Below are 15,882 nucleotides of genomic sequence, written 5' to 3'. Positions count from 1 at the left end.
TGATTGGCCTGTTTTCACCTTGATCACAGCATTTATTTGTTTCTCTTAACTATTCAATGTTAATTACCTGACTTTTGTTTTGTCTTCACAACAGCATTTTGGGAGAACGTTTAATTCGAGGGAGCTGAGTTGGCCATCTGCTGTTAAGCTGCGGTAGCGGGGTGGGGGATGGGGAGGAGATTGAATATAAATGACCCACAACCTTGGCAAAAGTCTCAAGAAAAGTGTAGAAGCCCCTGAAAAAAACTGATATTAAGCTTCTTTCACCCTAGCAGAAAAGAAGCAGGAAGTTAAGAATCAAGTTGTCAATTAAGAAAATTTTATTTATTGCATGCTTGGGTTTTGGACTGAGAGTTTACTCCTAGCTGTGTCTACCCCTTTCTTTCCCTGTCTTGCAAAGCTTAACATGGGAGGTACAGATTTGTGCCTCTTTTTCTTTTTTTAATCAGGCATTCTCTGTACCCATGCCACCCTGAGGAAGACAAAATAGGAGAGGATTTAGCAAAGCTTCTGCAAAGATGATTAATGTGAATATTTCCATCTCAACCTCCTATGGAAAAGTTATATTATAAAATAAAAGAATAATTGAAGAAAACGTAGATCCAAACAAGTCCATAAAGATGGGAAGGAAAAATCAAGAGTTCTGTGGGGCTCTTCATGAGTCAAGACCCATAGGGCAGAGATCACCTGGCAGGTTGGAAACTGGCTACGTATTTGGAATGGCTGGGTGTACTGGTGTGAAGTGAGGAATTGAAAGAAGAGCAGGAGAAAGATGTGAAAGATATTTTCCTATGTATTAAGAGTGTACGGGTTGGACATGGTGGCTCATGCCTATAATCCCAACACTTTTGGGAGGCCGAGGCAGGTAGATTGCTTGAGCACAGGAGTTTTGAGACCAGCCTGGTCACCATGGTAGAATCCCATCTCTACCAAAATTATAAAAATTAGCCAGGTGTGGTGCTGCAAGCCTGTAGTCCCAGCTATTCAGGAGGCTGAAGTGGGAGGATCACTTGAGCCTAGGACAGTTAGCCAAGATCAAGTGAGCCAAGATCACATCACTGCACTCCAGCCTGGGTGACAGAGTGAGACCTCTCTCTCTCTCTCTCTGTATATATATATATATATATATATATGAGCATAACCTCTGCCCACGTCCCTTAACTTTGGTATTTCCTCCTGAGATTGAGAAAATATTCAAGATACTTCTTTATTTTGATGATTATTCTGTTTCTCTCAGTGTGACTGGCTAGTTTCAGCCTAATAAGGCTGCCCCTGTTTTCATAGGTTTACCCCTCTCTTCCGTAAACAAGGGCTTCCACTAAGGCCTGCTCATCCCTGGGAGTTGAGGAGCTTGGGCTGGCTGTTCTTTGCTGTATTATTTTAGCCGTGGCCAAGTTCCTGGAGGGCAGCAAAGGCAGGTTGGGATCCTTGATGTACTCTTGGACCCAGTCATCATTGGGGTTGCTGCAGACTTCTCGGTTCTTTTTGGTGACGAAGCTGCAGAGACAGAATTAGGCTGTCATGGGCTGTAGACATAAGCAGCAGTCCAGTGCACACCCACCTCTGGCTCACATGGAGCTCACCTTATGTTCTTTAAAGCTTCCCTATTTCTTTAAAGCTTCCAGCCAGAGAGGGGAACCTCCCTCTATCCCACTAGACCTTAGCCACTATCCCACTGCTTCTAGCATGGAGGCCTTAGCCATTATCCCACTGCTTCTAGCACGGAGGCCTTAGCCACTATCCTACTGCTTCTAGCATGGAGGCCTTAGCCACTATCCCACTGCTTCTAGCATGGAAACCTCTTGTTCCCATGTATCCCATTTCTGCCCCTGGCTCTCTGTCCCTCTCCACAGAAATATCTACAAGGAAGTGCTTACATGATTGCTGGCAGGTAACAGTTGAGGGCTTTTCTGTAAGCAATCACCAGTCTCCTTGGCAACACTTTCTCATTATACTTCAGGCAGCAGGTGGGTGGGATGTTCACCCCCTCAGGAACTTCTGAAGGAATCACATTGCAAACTGAGCCAGGGAAGTAGGGAGGGGAGACCACAGCTGCCCGCCTGTATATTCCACCATTTGTGTTTCACTCCTCTGATAGCAGAACCGTCTGTTAGAGGAGACCAATGATAGCTTGACGGGTAATGGAGAAAGATGAGTCCCTCTCAGGGACATACATTTAGAACCCTCAGCCTATGAGATGAGTGTCAACTACAAATGACTTGGTTATTCACACTTGCCAAGGAACTGGGAGGAAGCTGCCTCACTCTTTTGTTTATTGGTGACTTGATCTGGCAAATGTATGTTGAGCTTGTGTTATATGCTGGGGTCTATGGGGGTAAAAACATGAGGAAGACACAGTCACTACCCTTAAGTAACTTACAGAACTAGTCAGGGTTAAAAGGGAAAGTGAAAAGTTAAACAAACACTACCAGAGAATGTTGTCCAGGATAGAACAGACTTTGGCATAAGGTGCTGTGGGAACAGAATGAGGGGCCCCTAACCCAGCCTTGGTGGTTGAGGAAGTCCCAGAGCAAGTGATGCCTGCATTGATTTGTAAAGGTTGAGTAGAATTTAGACACACGGCTGGGTGTGGTGGCTTACACCTGTAATCACAGCACTTTGGGAGGCTGAGGTGGGCAAATCACCTGAGGTCAGAAGTTCGAGACCAGCCTGGCTAACATGGTGAAACCCGGTCTCTACTAAAAATATGAAAAATTAGCTGGGCAGGGTGGCACGTGCCTGTAATCCCAGCTACTCATCAGGAGGCTGAGGCAGGAGAGTTGCCTGAACCCAGGAGGCGGAGGTTGTGGTGAGCTGAAATCGCGCCATTGCACTCCAGTCTGGGTAACAAGAGCGAAACTCCGTCTCAAAAAAAAAAAAAGAAGAAAAAGAAAAAAAAAGGATTTAGAAACATGAAGGACTTGTAAATCTGGAAGAAGGAAATGCAGGAAAGCCTGAGGTAGGGGAAGCTCAGTGTGGATTGGGAGTGCTGGGCAGTTTGGGATGGCTGGCATGCAAGGTGAGAAGGAAGGAATGGGCAGAGATGAAACTGAAGAGATAGGAGGGTCTGGTCATACACCTGCTGAGCTACTGAGGAATTTGGACTCTATCTTAGAGGCACTGGAGAGGCTGAGGTTGTGGGGAAGGGTGACAGAGTAGAGCTGTTGGAGACAGCAGTTAGGCCGGAGGAAAAAGTATATGATTTAGGCTTTGGGGTCAGACAGCTTAGGTTGGAATTGTAACTTGATTTGACTTGAATCATGGGTAAATTTCCTAATCTTCTAGGTTTCAGCTTCCTCATCCATTAAGTGGGGGTAAATGATACTTATATCCTAGGATCATGGTTAGAATTCAGTGAGAAAATGCTTGGAAAGCCCTTAACTCAGAGCCTGGCACACAGAAAGGCTCAACCAGTGCTTATGATAATTAAGAGCCAGTGGTAGTAATGATTGCTCTTCTTGCCTTGGAAATGGCTACCCCCTGCCTTGATGTGTGTAGGATACTGGAATTGATTGGTTATTGTGGCTGCATTTCCTTTGAGCTGTCCTGACTACCCATCAATTGGGGACACTACACAAGAGGTCAGTCCAGAGATCTCCCACAGTCGCCACACCTGCAGAGCACAAATCTTTTTGTAGCTTGACCTGTTCGCCTCCAGTGAGTGGCAAAGCTTGGGACCTCCTGAGAGTGCCATCTTGCTGATTCATGCTTTGAGTGGGCCATTTTCTCCTCCTTGAAGCCTGAACTCACTGCATTGGCCTGATTGACTCTCCCAAAGAGCGCTGTTTCTCCTCCCACACAGTCCCTCCATAAGTGATGTTCATGTCACTGGTTCTCAAAGCAAAGTTTACAAAGACCAGGGTCATCTCAGAGTATGTGGGTAGAGAACATGGTGCACTTGACCCTTGCTCCTTTGTGTTTGCCTAGTCAGAGTCAGGCCAGACTATGTGTCAGGGTGACATTAAGAGAGAAGAGAATGGCTGGGGCATTTTGTCCATCCCCATCACTCATCTTTGTCTGTCCCTGTCACCAGGTCCTCATAAACAATGATAGCGAGAGAAGATATGGTTGGGCAAAACATACCCCATCCTCCATAGTCCCCAGTTCTCCCTCTCCCCCAGCTCCTAAACCTTTCAACCCCTTTCCTCTTTTCTGCAGATTTTATGTATCATAGGCTGGGGGATGGAGAAGGGGACCATAGATTCCCGAACAGCACACTTGGCCATCCCACTGGGACTCATTTTGGTTGTGTGATAGTCCCAGGAACCTGTGCCAGCCACTTTGAGGAAGGGGTGTCTCGGTTCAGCCTCCCAGTTCCTGGGCTTAGACTCACATGATTTTTTCAACCTTCCTTTCTCTTCCAGGGTACCTGCTGCTTTTCTTTCTCATCCATGTGCCTCCCCCTCCCTTTCATTGCATGCACTTCTTGTTGCATTTTCTGCGACTTTCTTGGCCTCTCCCCTTGAATGATCATTCCCGCTCGCCACGCTTGGGACTCCTGAGGAAAAGGTGACCCAGTTTCCTGGAATTGCTTACCCCAAAAGGATCCAGACGAACCCCATATCTACTTACAAAGGGTAGAATTGGAGGTCAGGAGCTATGCATGAAGGTGGGGAGAGCCCACGGGGGCTTATGAGGCCAGAGACTCAACAGTGCCCCAGGCACCACCTCCCTGTCAGCTGCTCCATCCTCCTTTCTCGTTCCTGCGCTTCAGAGACAAGTGAACTCACTTGGCTGGCTGCAAGAAGCAGAAGTAATGATGAGGATGAGGACGAGGAGAGACAGGGCAGCCTTGGAGACCTTCATCCTCTCAGTGGGGCAGTACAGCTCCAGAGAGAGCCGAGTGAACGTGTTGTCTGCTGTTGGTCGTCCGCTTGCCAACTACTCAGTTCTCTGGACCTTGACCGCATCAGAGCGGGTAGATGGGGAGAAACAACAGATCCCAGTGTTTGCTGAAACAGAGGGCAGCAGAGGATGGGGCCTGGTGCAGAGCTGAATTCAGTAGAATTTGAATTCATATGAAGGAATGGGCGATTGTGTGTCAGCTATCTTAAATGCCCTATCTTACATCATGCTTAAAATAGTGAAGTAGTCATTATTACTTCCCTGGGACTACTGAGGCTTAGAGGCTAAATAAATTGCCCAGGGTCACCTGGGTGGATAGGCAGGATGAAAAACCAGATCTGTTTAATTTCACCATGTTACCTGCCACCACCTCCATGTTGGGGAACCACCCCAGCTTCCCCTAGTTGGCCAGTCTTGGGGAGAATGAGCAGAAAGCAGGATTACAGAGCCCAGACTGAGGCAAGGGTAGGGCTTAGTTGCCTCTGAAAAGGATATGCCCCTTCCTCAGTCCAAGGCCACATGATTGAACTCACACTCTTTCATGTCACAGCTTATGCTAATAATGCTCCAAAAAAACCAATGTGCCTGGTCTTTGGATCCCCATTTGTTGCTGGACCGTTTGACTGATTTGTTAATGTTTTTATTTATCTCTTTGGACCTTGGACTTTGGACGAATTTTTAGGTGTAGCCAGCCTGCTGATCCCTCCTGGGTGCCCAGAGTACAGGTTTATCCAACCCTGTCCCCATGGCCAACCATGACCAGCAGGGGACGCTCCAACTCTGTGTACCTGACAATCTGCATGTGTGCTCCAGGACTCCAGCTTCGGCGCCTCTGGCCTGGGCTCTGGCTGTACCTGCTCCACAGACTCATCTGTATTCAGGGTGCCTCAGGACCCTTTTCCGCCTTGAAGGTAGCATTTAGAGAAGAGATCAAAGATATAGGGGATTTTGCTGTTGATGGATGGTGGGCTTTAGAGGCATAGGTGATGTGTTTTAGGAAGTGAGGGCAGTGGGAGAAAGGGGAAGAAAAGGAACTCTGCAAATGCTTTCTGCTTGGCATGACTGCTTATAGATAGGTAAACCATATGATGCAGTTAGTCCTGGTGAGTTCAAGGCTTCACCTGGTGGTGAAGCTGCAGCTTTTTGTGAGGGGAGCGAGGGTACATATGTGGGGCATCCTCTTGATCTCTGTTCATGGAGGTGACAAAGTCTGAGAAGCCTGGTTGTAACTTTGGATGCAGGCCCCACATGGCCCTTACTGTGGCCCACAAGCCCTTGTCTGTGGAAGGCTGGAGGCCAGGAAAGGGTGGTTATAATCCCTACTCTAGGCAAGCTCTTATTCCAAGTACACAGAGCTCCTCTTTGAGCCCTGAAGATAGGTTTGAGAGCTTATTCTTGGAACATAGGCCTTTTCTTGATTCCTGCCTTATTCCATCCATCCATTAATCAATCCATCCATCGATCCATCTGTCCATCCCTCTCTCCATCCCTCCATTCATTCCTTCCTCCCTTCATCCTTCCATCACCCATCCCTCCCTTCCTTCATCCATCTATCCATCCATTCATCTATCCAGCGAGCCAGCCATTTCCTGAACACCTGCTAAGCCTTGTAGTGGATAAAAGAAATTAGTAAAACAATGTCGTCATATAATATAACCTGGTGTATGTAAGTAAAAGGGAGGGATTGGGTAAAACATCTTCATAAATCATTCCTGTCCATTTCTTGGACAGCAGCTAAGAAAGGCCTTGGAAACAGCACAGAAAAAGGACTATGGAGTTTGACTGCTATAGAGAGGTCTTTATGAAGTTTTACCTATACAATCAAATGATTTTTATCTTTTACACTTGTCATGAAGCTTAAGTAAGATAATGCACACAGACTGCCTAGCAGAGTGCTTGGAGTGTAGAGAGCACTAAGGAAACAGGGTCTGCTATTGTTGAGGAGGAGATGGTCTTCATACTGCTTTTCTTTCCCACTTTCTCTTTCTCACTACCCCCATTGCAGGCCTGACCTTTTTTTTTTTTTGTATCAGGCTCTATTGAAACTTCTGCAGAGCAAGACTTGAAGCTGAGGGTGTCACACCCAGGCTGGACACCCTGGTGTCCTCAGTGCACGGCCAATGAGTAAATCCAGTATAAAGGAATGAGGCCAGGGAAGGGCATGAGTGGTCTTTAATTCAAGGCAGGGAAGCTCCCAGAGGGTGGCTGGGGCTGAGAGTTAGGGATGGGTGGAGGAGGCATCTTCTCTTTAGCTCTGCCTTCTCTACCCACTCTGGGTCACTCAGTTCTCCTCCATGTCCTTGATATAGTCCTGGACCCACTTGTCACTGGGGTTGGTGCAGATGGATTTGCCCCTTTTGGTGATGAAGCTGTGGAGCAAGAGGGAGAAGGATCACAAAGCAAGGGGCCCCGTGGCCAGAAGAGAGAGCCTTCCTCCCTCCCTCCTAAATTCCCCACCTAACCTAGACTGCTTCTCCTTTCTTTGATAGAAGCAGCTCAGAGCCAGTCTCCTCTCTGAGACATGCTCTTCAGCCCCTAGGACCCCTAGACCCATCAGTCTCTGTGTCCCCCCGAGAAAGTGCCCTGTTGCCTTCTTCTCCCTTCCTGTCACTTCCCCATCTGTGGAGTCAGCTTCCCCATGGCTCCTGCAGGCTCCAGCCAGAAAGTGCCCAGGTTGCCACTCAACTGCCTCTCCCTGTGTAGTCATACTTGGGAGGTACGCTGGTGTCCCCATTTCCGGGTCACTCCCTGCCTCCCCAATGAGGCCCTTCTGGCTCCCTCTCTCCCCAGTGTAATGTGTGTGTGTGAACCTACACAATTCCAGGCTTGGAGCACTGGCTGTTGGTCCCATAATAAGCCACAATCCGCTGACGGGGGATCCTGTGAGTAGTGTAGGCGAAACAGCACTCCGAGGGTTGGTAAGGTCCCCCTGAGGAGAGAGCATTGGGATGCTGAGGAGGGTATACCACTGGCTGCTTAAGGGCCATACCACTGGCTCCTTCTGCAAGCTGAGGGCATGGAGGAGGGAAGAAAGGAGGAGGCAGCCCCACAGAACTTGGAGGGGAGAGTAGACTTTCCTCATCTTCTCTTCACCTTCTCCATAGTAGTACCGAGCTCCTCTTCTCCTCCTCCCTCATCAGCAATCACCCTTCCTCCTGGAAAAACTGGCAGATGTCTTTCAACTCCAGGGTTGAAGAGCAGCACACTCAGATGTTCTCACACCATCTCTGGGGGCCGACTAACAGAGAAGGCTAGGGACTTGGCCAACATCATGCAGCCTTCGTGCCTTACTCGGAAAGGTACTCCAAATAGGAGGAGTATTTAGAAGAAATCCCCCAGGGATTTGGAAACATGCCATTTGGGAATACAAACCCAGCCCCTCCTAGTGCTCCATCCTGCCCATGTCGCCATCGAACCGACAGTCTGCCTGATGCCCACACCCATCCCTAAGGACAATGGTCACAGAGTCAGGACACCCAAATCCTAATCCAACCTTGCCTGTGCTTCCTTTATACTGTGACCTTTTAACTTTCTCCCATTCCCTCCTCTGTAAATGAGACCCTTGGACTGGATCAGTGGTTTCACACTGAGATCTCTGGAGCTCTGGGGGCCTTGGGGACTGTTTTGGAGGCTCTGCTGCATTTGAGAGTGGTGTCTTGTACCCTACTCAGTCTTTTTTTTTTTTTCTGTTTTACTATTGGGCCTCCGTGGAAGATCTTGCTTGAAGAAAAGTTTTGTGGTCTAAAAAGTTTAAAAATCAGCGGATTAGGTGATTTGTTTTTACATCTATTTTCTGATTGAGAAGTTTCATGGTTCTTAAAGGAGAAGCAAGGAGGTGACAGCAGTCACCCCAAGCTTGAATTATAGAGGTAGCAGGAAGGACATTGCAGACCAAGAGCCCTGTATAAACAGACGCATGTGGTTATGGAGTAGAGAAATCAGGTGTGTGCCTGTTATGTGACCATACTGGATGGAAATGTGGGTGTGCATCACAATGGCCTTAGAGGTCACGGAGGGTGGCCTGATGCCTGGGTGGAAAGGGGAAAGTTTGGTCCTGTTTGCCAGCTCCATTCCAGGCAGCATCCTCACTATCCAAAGAGCGGCATAGGGGTACCCTGGTTCCTGGGACCCAATCAGAGCTCCTATACTCTCCCCCCTTGTTCCTCTGAGCTGCCAAATGACATTGCAGAGGCAAGTCAAACCGTGCACATACCCACTGACTTTAGACCACTATATTTTAACAACCTTCTGTTTCCCCCCAGTTTCTGAAAAGGAGACTAGGTAAAATGGAAGAGAGAGAAATAGTTTTAGTTGTCTTTAAAGGCAGCTTATTCTAAGAAATCAGCTGAGAAAAGTGGGCCTAGGAGGGACCCCACACTGTTGTGTTACCCCCAGCCCATACCCAAGTAATGCTGCACTCACTGGGCACAGGTGACGCTGGAAGCAGGCTGGGCCTAAACCTTAGGAGGCTAATAGAAAAACGCCCTTGAGAGGCTCAAGACACTGCTCCTAATCTCCCTGAGGAAATGTCCCCCAAATGGGGTGGCCACTCTTTTGCTTGGTGGCAAAGAGAGAGAAGTTGAGGGAGTAGAGGGGCAGGCTGGCCTCATTCCATGGCCTTCAGGGAAAGGGGGACTGGTCCTGGGGGGCAGTGATAAGAGACCAAGGCCACTTGAGTGAGGCCTGGTGGTTCAGGATCTGTTTATCTGGAGACTAGAGGGCATTTGTAGTAGTGGAATGAAGCCTGGAGTCCCCCAAGTCAGGTCTCACTGGTCAGGGCTGGGAAATCCTAACAAACTCTCAAGCAGAACTTATGGTCCTCAGTCTCATCTCCATCCTGCTCACCACACCATGGGGTGAAGAAGTGCTGTGGTGCTCAGTAGATATAATGGTTGCTATACATACAATTTCAAGAAGATGCCAGCCTTCCTTTTCGAGTCCCCGTTCCTGGTCTCCCCATGAGCCGCAACTTTACTCCTGCTAATTTCCCTGCAGGGACTAGATTGGAAGAAAGACAAGGCATTGCACTCACCTGAGGAGAATTCAGTCTTGGTCCCTAGGGTGATGGTGATGAGGAGGAAGAAGGTAATGCCAGCCACGGAGACCTTCATGCTGTGGGGAGCTGTTGCAGGAGGAGAGCTGGCCTGGTAGAGGCTTCTGAGGCTCCTGCAGTGGGGAATTGTTGAGAAATGATCGTTGAGGCCAAATATTTTTTAACTTGAGGAAACAGATTTGAAAGGGAAGTAGAAAAGCAGTGATGCCTCAGCAATTTCATATCCTGCATGTTTGTTGACGATGGCATGAACAAAGCAGGGAGAACCTAGGTTTAAGGGAGGAAATGGTCTCCCATCCCCAGTGGGAAGAAGTTCAGCTCTTTTGATATAAGCCTTTCCCTAGGCATGAACATGAGCACAGGGTTGGGGCACGGTGTCAGATTTAGCAAAAGATCTCAAGCCTGGATGTGTCTTGTGTCCACTTCCATCTCAGGCCTTAGAACAGGCCATGTGGGACCTGGAGATTCAGGATCTGTTCATCTGGAGACTAGAGGGCACTTGGGGTAGTGGAATGAGGCCTGGAGCCCCCAAAGTCAGGTCTCATTTTGGGTGTTTGAGGTAGTGGAATGAGGTCTGGGGTCCTCCAAGTAAGGTCTCATTGGTCAAGGCTGGGAAATCCTAACTTAAACTGGTAAGCAGAACCTACAGTTCTCAGTCTCATCTCCACCCTGGTCACCACACCATGGGGTGAAGAAGTGCTGTGATGCGCAGTGGTTAATTCATTTATATAATGGTTGCTATACACACAAGCCACTGTCCCAGAGGCTTTATGAACACTAGCCTATTTAATCTTTAGAAGAGCAGTTGAGGAAACAGGCTTAGAGACAAAGCCTAAACTTTTGACAGTTGGTAAATGGAACTAGGGTTCAAACTCAAGTGGCCTGGCTTCCAGGTCTGTGTTCTTACCCACTAAACTATAAAGAAACATGGGACTCCCATGGAGCTCTGTAAAAATGTCCTGGGCTGGCTTGAGTTCTCTATAAAGCCTTTAGTCTTAGCCCTTTCTGAGCTCAGACAGCATATCTCTCTGGGATCTTCTGGTTTCTCTGACTTTTGCTATGGAGAAGCTTGGTGAGAACCTTAGAAAATGTCTAATTCAGGGATGGCTAGTAGGTTTTGTAGATTAGTGGTGGACTGGAGCTCTGTGTTAGAAATGATTCTGAGGCCATGCCTAGGCACACTGGGGAGATTTGCCATTTGATTCATCTAAACTGTTCATTTACTGAATGGAAGCTGGGAATCAGAAAGGGCCAGTGACCTGCTCATGTTGACAAAGTGATTTGGATGCAGGACAGATCTCACCTGTGCAGACTCTCAGCCTAGTGCCTGAGAGCATGGGGGCTCTGTTTGTTTGAGCACTATCCCCATTCTGCTTGCTGGTGTGGTTAGATGGCTATTTAATTTCCTCTCCTCATCTGAATCATCAGGGAAGAGAACATCTATTATTTATCTTCGCCTGTTCACACAGAACCTAATATATGCCAGGTGATTTGTGAATATACATTTTAGAAGAAGGATGAAAAAAAATTGAGCCAGGTCTACATATGTGCATCTTACAGGAAATGGCTGAAATCTCATAGGTAGGTGTGGAGACAGTTGTTGATTAGACATTTTCTGTATTTCTTATCATCAATAAGAACATTATGTAAATGCTTCAAGTTAAATGATAACTGTTATTAGGAACAATCTCAGGAAACAAGGTGCTTATGGGAAGAGTGAGTTGGAAAGAAATAATGCTTTTTGTTTTTGTGGAGACTAGTCAACCTGCCAAGTTGTTACTAGGAGGCTTACAGGAAATTCCTGTACGTTTCCAGCAAGTACTGAGTTCCTACCTACATTAGTCTGAATATGCTAACTGCTATAATAAACAATCCAGAAGATTAATTTAATAAAAGTTTATTTCTTGCTCATGTCACAGTCCAGTGTGGGTCAGTAGTGGGATGATGGTGTGTGTATTGGGATCCTCCATGTACTCATTTGGGAACCGGGGCTTCTTCTATCTTGGATGCCACCATTTTCGGCACGAGGCTTCCAAGCTTGATACCAAAGAGATGCAGAGGAGGATTGGGAGATTTTTTATGGACCAATTCTGAAAATGGTACAAATTACTTTCACCCACATTCCATGGCCAGCAGCAAGTAACCTGGCTCCAACGTAATGCCAAAGGGTTGGAAAATATACCTCATCTGTATACCCAGGAACAAAAAGGAATAGGTTTGGTGACCACATCACTTCTTTGACACAGTATTATATGCTAAGTCCTGGGCTAGGCTTGGAGGGAGGGAACGAAGATGTCCCTGATCCCAGAAGACTCAGAACTCAAAGAGAGACTAAAAACAGTAAAGGAGAATTACAATTACAGCTGGATGAATGAGATTTGGTAGCAACATTATTAGAGACCTTAAATGTCCTCCCGTTGCCCCCTGTTGAGTATGAAGAGCCTATTTAAAAAATATTTCAAATGTTTTTCAAAGCAATACAGATATATTGGTTTAAAAAATTGAATAGTGCAGGAAGGATTTGTAGGACATAAACTTTCTGAGTTCATGCTTGTCTGAAGAAGTCATTATTCAGCTCTCATACTTGATTGATATTTTTGTTCCATATAGAATTCTACAATGGAATATAAGAATAGGTTTCTTCTAGGGCTGGGCGCGGTGGCTCAAGCCTGTAATCCCAGCACTTTGGGAGGCTGACGCGGGTGGATCACAAGGTCAAGAGATCGAGACCATCCTGGTCAACGAGGTGAAACCCCGTCTCGACTAAAAATACAAAAATTAGCTGGGCACGGTGGCGCGTGCCTGTAATCCCAGCTACTCAGGAGGCTGAGGCAGGAGAATTGCCTGAACCCAGGAGGCGGAGGTTGCGGTGAGCCAATGAGATCGCGCCATTGCACTCCAGCCTGGGTAACAAGAGCGAAACTCCGTCTCAAAAAAAAAAAAAAAAAAAAAAATAATAGGTTTCTTCTGAAACTTTCATTTGTGGTGATCTGGTGTTTTCCCACTCTAGAAAGTTTTAGGGTTTATTCTTTAATCTATTTTTTTACTTTTTGGCACAAATAGATGTTCCAGACCTATCTTGTTCTTTCCTTGGCCCAGCTCTGGAATTAGCCATTTCTTCCATGAGTCTGTTTCTTTTACTCAAAAATGATTTTGAGAAACCAAAATCTGAGTGCTGGGTGTGTTCATTGCTATGGAAATGGCATCACTTTTAGGTCTGAGCTTTCAGTGGATAGAACTAGGAAATATATGTAAGCATATGTGTATAAGTATGTATTTAAATTTATGTCTATTAGCAATTTCTTTCTTTCTTTCTTTCTTTCTTTTTTTTTTTTTTTTTTGACATGGAGTCTCACTCTGTTGCCCAGGAATGAAGTGGTGCAATCTCAACTCACTGCAATCTCTGCCTCTCGGGTTCAAGTGATTCTCCTGCCTCAGCCTCCTACTTGGGAGGTTGAGGCAGGGCTATTTGGGAGGTTGAGGCAGGAGAATTACTTGAATCCCAGAAGTGCAGATGCAGGTACAGGTCACCATGCCCGGCTAATTTTTGTATTTTTAGAAATGGGTTTTTGCATGTTGACCAAGCTGGTCTCGAACTCCTGACCTCAGGTGATTTACTCGCCTCAGCCTCCCAGAGTACTGGGATTACAGATGTAAGCCACCATGCCCAGCCTATTATTAGCAATTTCTATATCCTCTTTCTAGCTATATGAAAAAACAAAAGTTTACACCACTATGTCCAATTCCAAGTCAGTACCACAGAGTTATTTCAGTCTTTCCCCTTTCTATGTGTTTCCCTCCCTCCTCTAACAATAGGGACTTGTGCTCCCATTAACCTCAATGTATGTACTTACTTGCTGAGTTCACTGTATGTAACCAGTCTCACTGTATTCTGGACTCTGGCCCCACTGGCCTCAAACATGTGCATCATCTTCTCTGCCCTGGCCCTGGTTGAGCCTTCAGTTGAGGGGATGAGTTATATTACTTTTAAATTTTGTCTCTGGTTCTAAAATTAAAAGATTAAAAATATGGATGTTTCATGATCTCCATGAAGCTCTATTTAGATTTTTGTTTGTTTGTTTGTTTGTTTTAGATGGAATTTCTCTCTGTTGCCCAGACTGGAGTGCAGTGGTATGATCTCAGCTCACTGAAACATCTGCCTTTTGGGTTCAACCAATTCTCCTGCCTCAGCCTCCCAAGTAGCTGGGATTACAGGCACCTGCTATCAGACCCAGCTAAAATTTGTATTTAGTAGGGGTGGGGTTTCACCATGTTGGCCAGGCTGGTCTTGAACTCCTGGCTTCCCAAAGTGCTGGGATTACAAGTGTGAGGCACCACACCCAGATTTTTTTTAGATTTAATTTTTTTAGATTGTTTAAATGACTTTTAAGCATCTTTTTTCTAGCTATTTTGTTTAATTTTCAATATTTTTTCTTTTTCTTTTTTCTTTTTTTTGAGACAGGGTCTCACTTTGTCACCCAGGCTGGAGTACAGTGATGTGATCTCAGCTCACTGCAGCCTTGACCTTCTGGGCTCAAGTGATCCTCCCATCTCAGCCTCCCAAGTAACTCAGACTACACGTGCACACCACCACACCTGGCTTATTTTTATATTTTTAGTAGAGAGGAGGTTTTCATCATCTTTGCCAGGTTGGTCTCAAACTCTTGACCTTAAGGGATCCGCTCACTTTGGCCTTCCAAAATGCTGGGATTACAGGCATGAACCACTGCACCCAGCTCAAGATTTTTACTTTTAAATATTCCAAATTGATGGTCAGACTCTTTAGCCATGTTTAAAACTTTTCCAATTTTATGTCTATTTTATAATTAAACAGGTTTGATGAGTTTCATCACAAAATAAATCTAATATCAACACAAGTGAAAAGTTGGCCCATTTTGTTACACATCCTTGAAAAGACAATGAATATGCACTTTTCAACTTTTTAATTTTTTGATTACTAAAGAAATATGTGCTGTTTAGAATACTGCAAACAATGGTGAAGTTACAAAGTCAGGAGTGAATTCCTCTTCAAATTTCCACTGCACTCTGCAGCATCAGCATTACCTGGAAACTCGTTAGAAATGAACCAGATTTCTGGGAGTGGGAACCCACAATCTGTGTTTCCACAAGCCTTTCTGGTGAGTCTTATGCATGCTGAAGTTTCAAAAGCCCTATCTATCACACAGCTTTCTAAATGCAATGCTTCAATATCATGTGGTCTCTTCAGCCATTGGCCAGTCCAACTAGGGCCTGGGGAGATTTAAGTCCTCGGTTGGTTGCCTCTAGAATAAATATCTTCCTGTTTTTGCTCCAATGTTGCATAAAAATTTGGGGACTTAGCAATGAATTAGATACGATTTTTTTGCGCCCAAGCATCATTCTTATTCTTATTTTCAGTCTTCTCTATGAACTGACATCTTCTTTTTTTTTTTTTTTTGAGACAGAGTCTTGATCTGTCACCCAGGTTGGAGTGCAGTGGCATGATCTTGGTTCACTTCAACCTCTGCCTTCTGGGTTCAAGCGATTCTCCTGCCTCAGTCTCCTGAGTAGCTGGGATTCAGGGTGCCCATCTCCATGCCTGGCTAATTTTTGTGTTTTCAGTAGAAACAAGGTTTCACCATGTTGGCAGGCTGATCTTGAACTCCTGACCTCAGGTGATCTGTTCACCTCGACCTCCCAAAGTACTAGGATTACAGATGTGAGCCACCCCACCTGGCCCTCGACTGATATATTCTTGAAGGGCAATATTCTACTTTGTTTGGCTTTCATAGTTTTCCTAAGGCCTGGCATAACCTGAAGTAGCCACTCAATAATAATCTTTTTGTGTGACAATAAATATATGTTTCAAGATTCCAGAGAAAGGGAGGTAGGCCCTTCTGGCTGGGATGAAGGGGAAAGGTTTTATGGGAGCATCTACTCTGAGCTCTTGAGGTTGGGTTGAGTTTTGCTGGGCAGAGTTGAGAGGAGGGCATGCCTGGTAGAGG

The 15,882-nt window shown here is 46.0% G+C and overlaps 2 protein-coding genes and 1 long non-coding RNA gene across 3 annotated transcripts in view; 1 reads left to right on the top strand and 2 right to left on the bottom strand.

The window, feature by feature from the left end:
- Nucleotides 1–10,035, top strand: part of LOC144582638 (uncharacterized) — a 37,596-nt gene extending 27,561 nt beyond the window's left edge. Inside the window, exon 6 of the long non-coding RNA XR_013535752.1 lies at nucleotides 273–10,035. This is a non-coding gene — a long non-coding RNA (uncharacterized LOC144582638). The remainder of the gene's footprint in view (nucleotides 1–272) is intronic.
- Nucleotides 1,198–4,885, bottom strand: CCL16 (C-C motif chemokine ligand 16). Its single transcript, XM_003732955.6, is given in 4 exon segments — nucleotides 1,198–1,376; nucleotides 1,379–1,497; nucleotides 1,878–1,998; nucleotides 4,731–4,885. Coding segments are annotated over 4 exon segments (363 nt in total). The 5' UTR covers nucleotides 4,807–4,885; the 3' UTR covers nucleotides 1,198–1,329.
- CCL14 (C-C motif chemokine ligand 14) lies at nucleotides 7,000–10,037 on the bottom strand. Its single transcript, XM_035300792.2, has 3 exons — nucleotides 9,878–10,037; nucleotides 7,660–7,774; nucleotides 7,000–7,214 (listed from the first exon to the last, which is right to left on the bottom strand). The coding sequence occupies exons 1-3, from the start codon at nucleotides 9,954–9,956 to the stop codon at nucleotides 7,127–7,129; spliced, it is 282 nt and encodes a 93-aa protein (XP_035156683.1). The 5' UTR covers nucleotides 9,957–10,037; the 3' UTR covers nucleotides 7,000–7,126.
- Nucleotides 10,038–15,882: the final 5,845 nt, after the last annotated feature.

Source organism: Callithrix jacchus, chromosome 5, assembly GCF_049354715.1.
Source record: "Callithrix jacchus isolate 240 chromosome 5, calJac240_pri, whole genome shotgun sequence".
Lineage (NCBI taxonomy): Eukaryota > Metazoa > Chordata > Mammalia > Primates > Cebidae > Callithrix > Callithrix jacchus.
Note: the sequence above shows the minus strand (reverse complement) of the source record. Positions and strands in the feature narration are given on the sequence as shown.

Bases quoted from the DNA above. Each gene is read 5' to 3' on its own strand.
- CCL14 (XM_035300792.2), bottom strand. From the start codon at position 9,956: ATGAAGGTCTCCGTGGCTGGCATTACCTTCTTCCTCCTCATCACCATC. The intron at 7,775-9,877 runs GTGAGTGCAATG...CTCTCTCCTCAG, and splicing joins CAAGACTGAATTCTCCTCAG to GGGGACCTTACCAACCCTCG. The intron at 7,215-7,659 runs GTAGGTTCACAC...CTTGCTCCACAG, and splicing joins TGCTCCAAGCCTGGAATTGT to CTTCATCACCAAAAGGGGCA.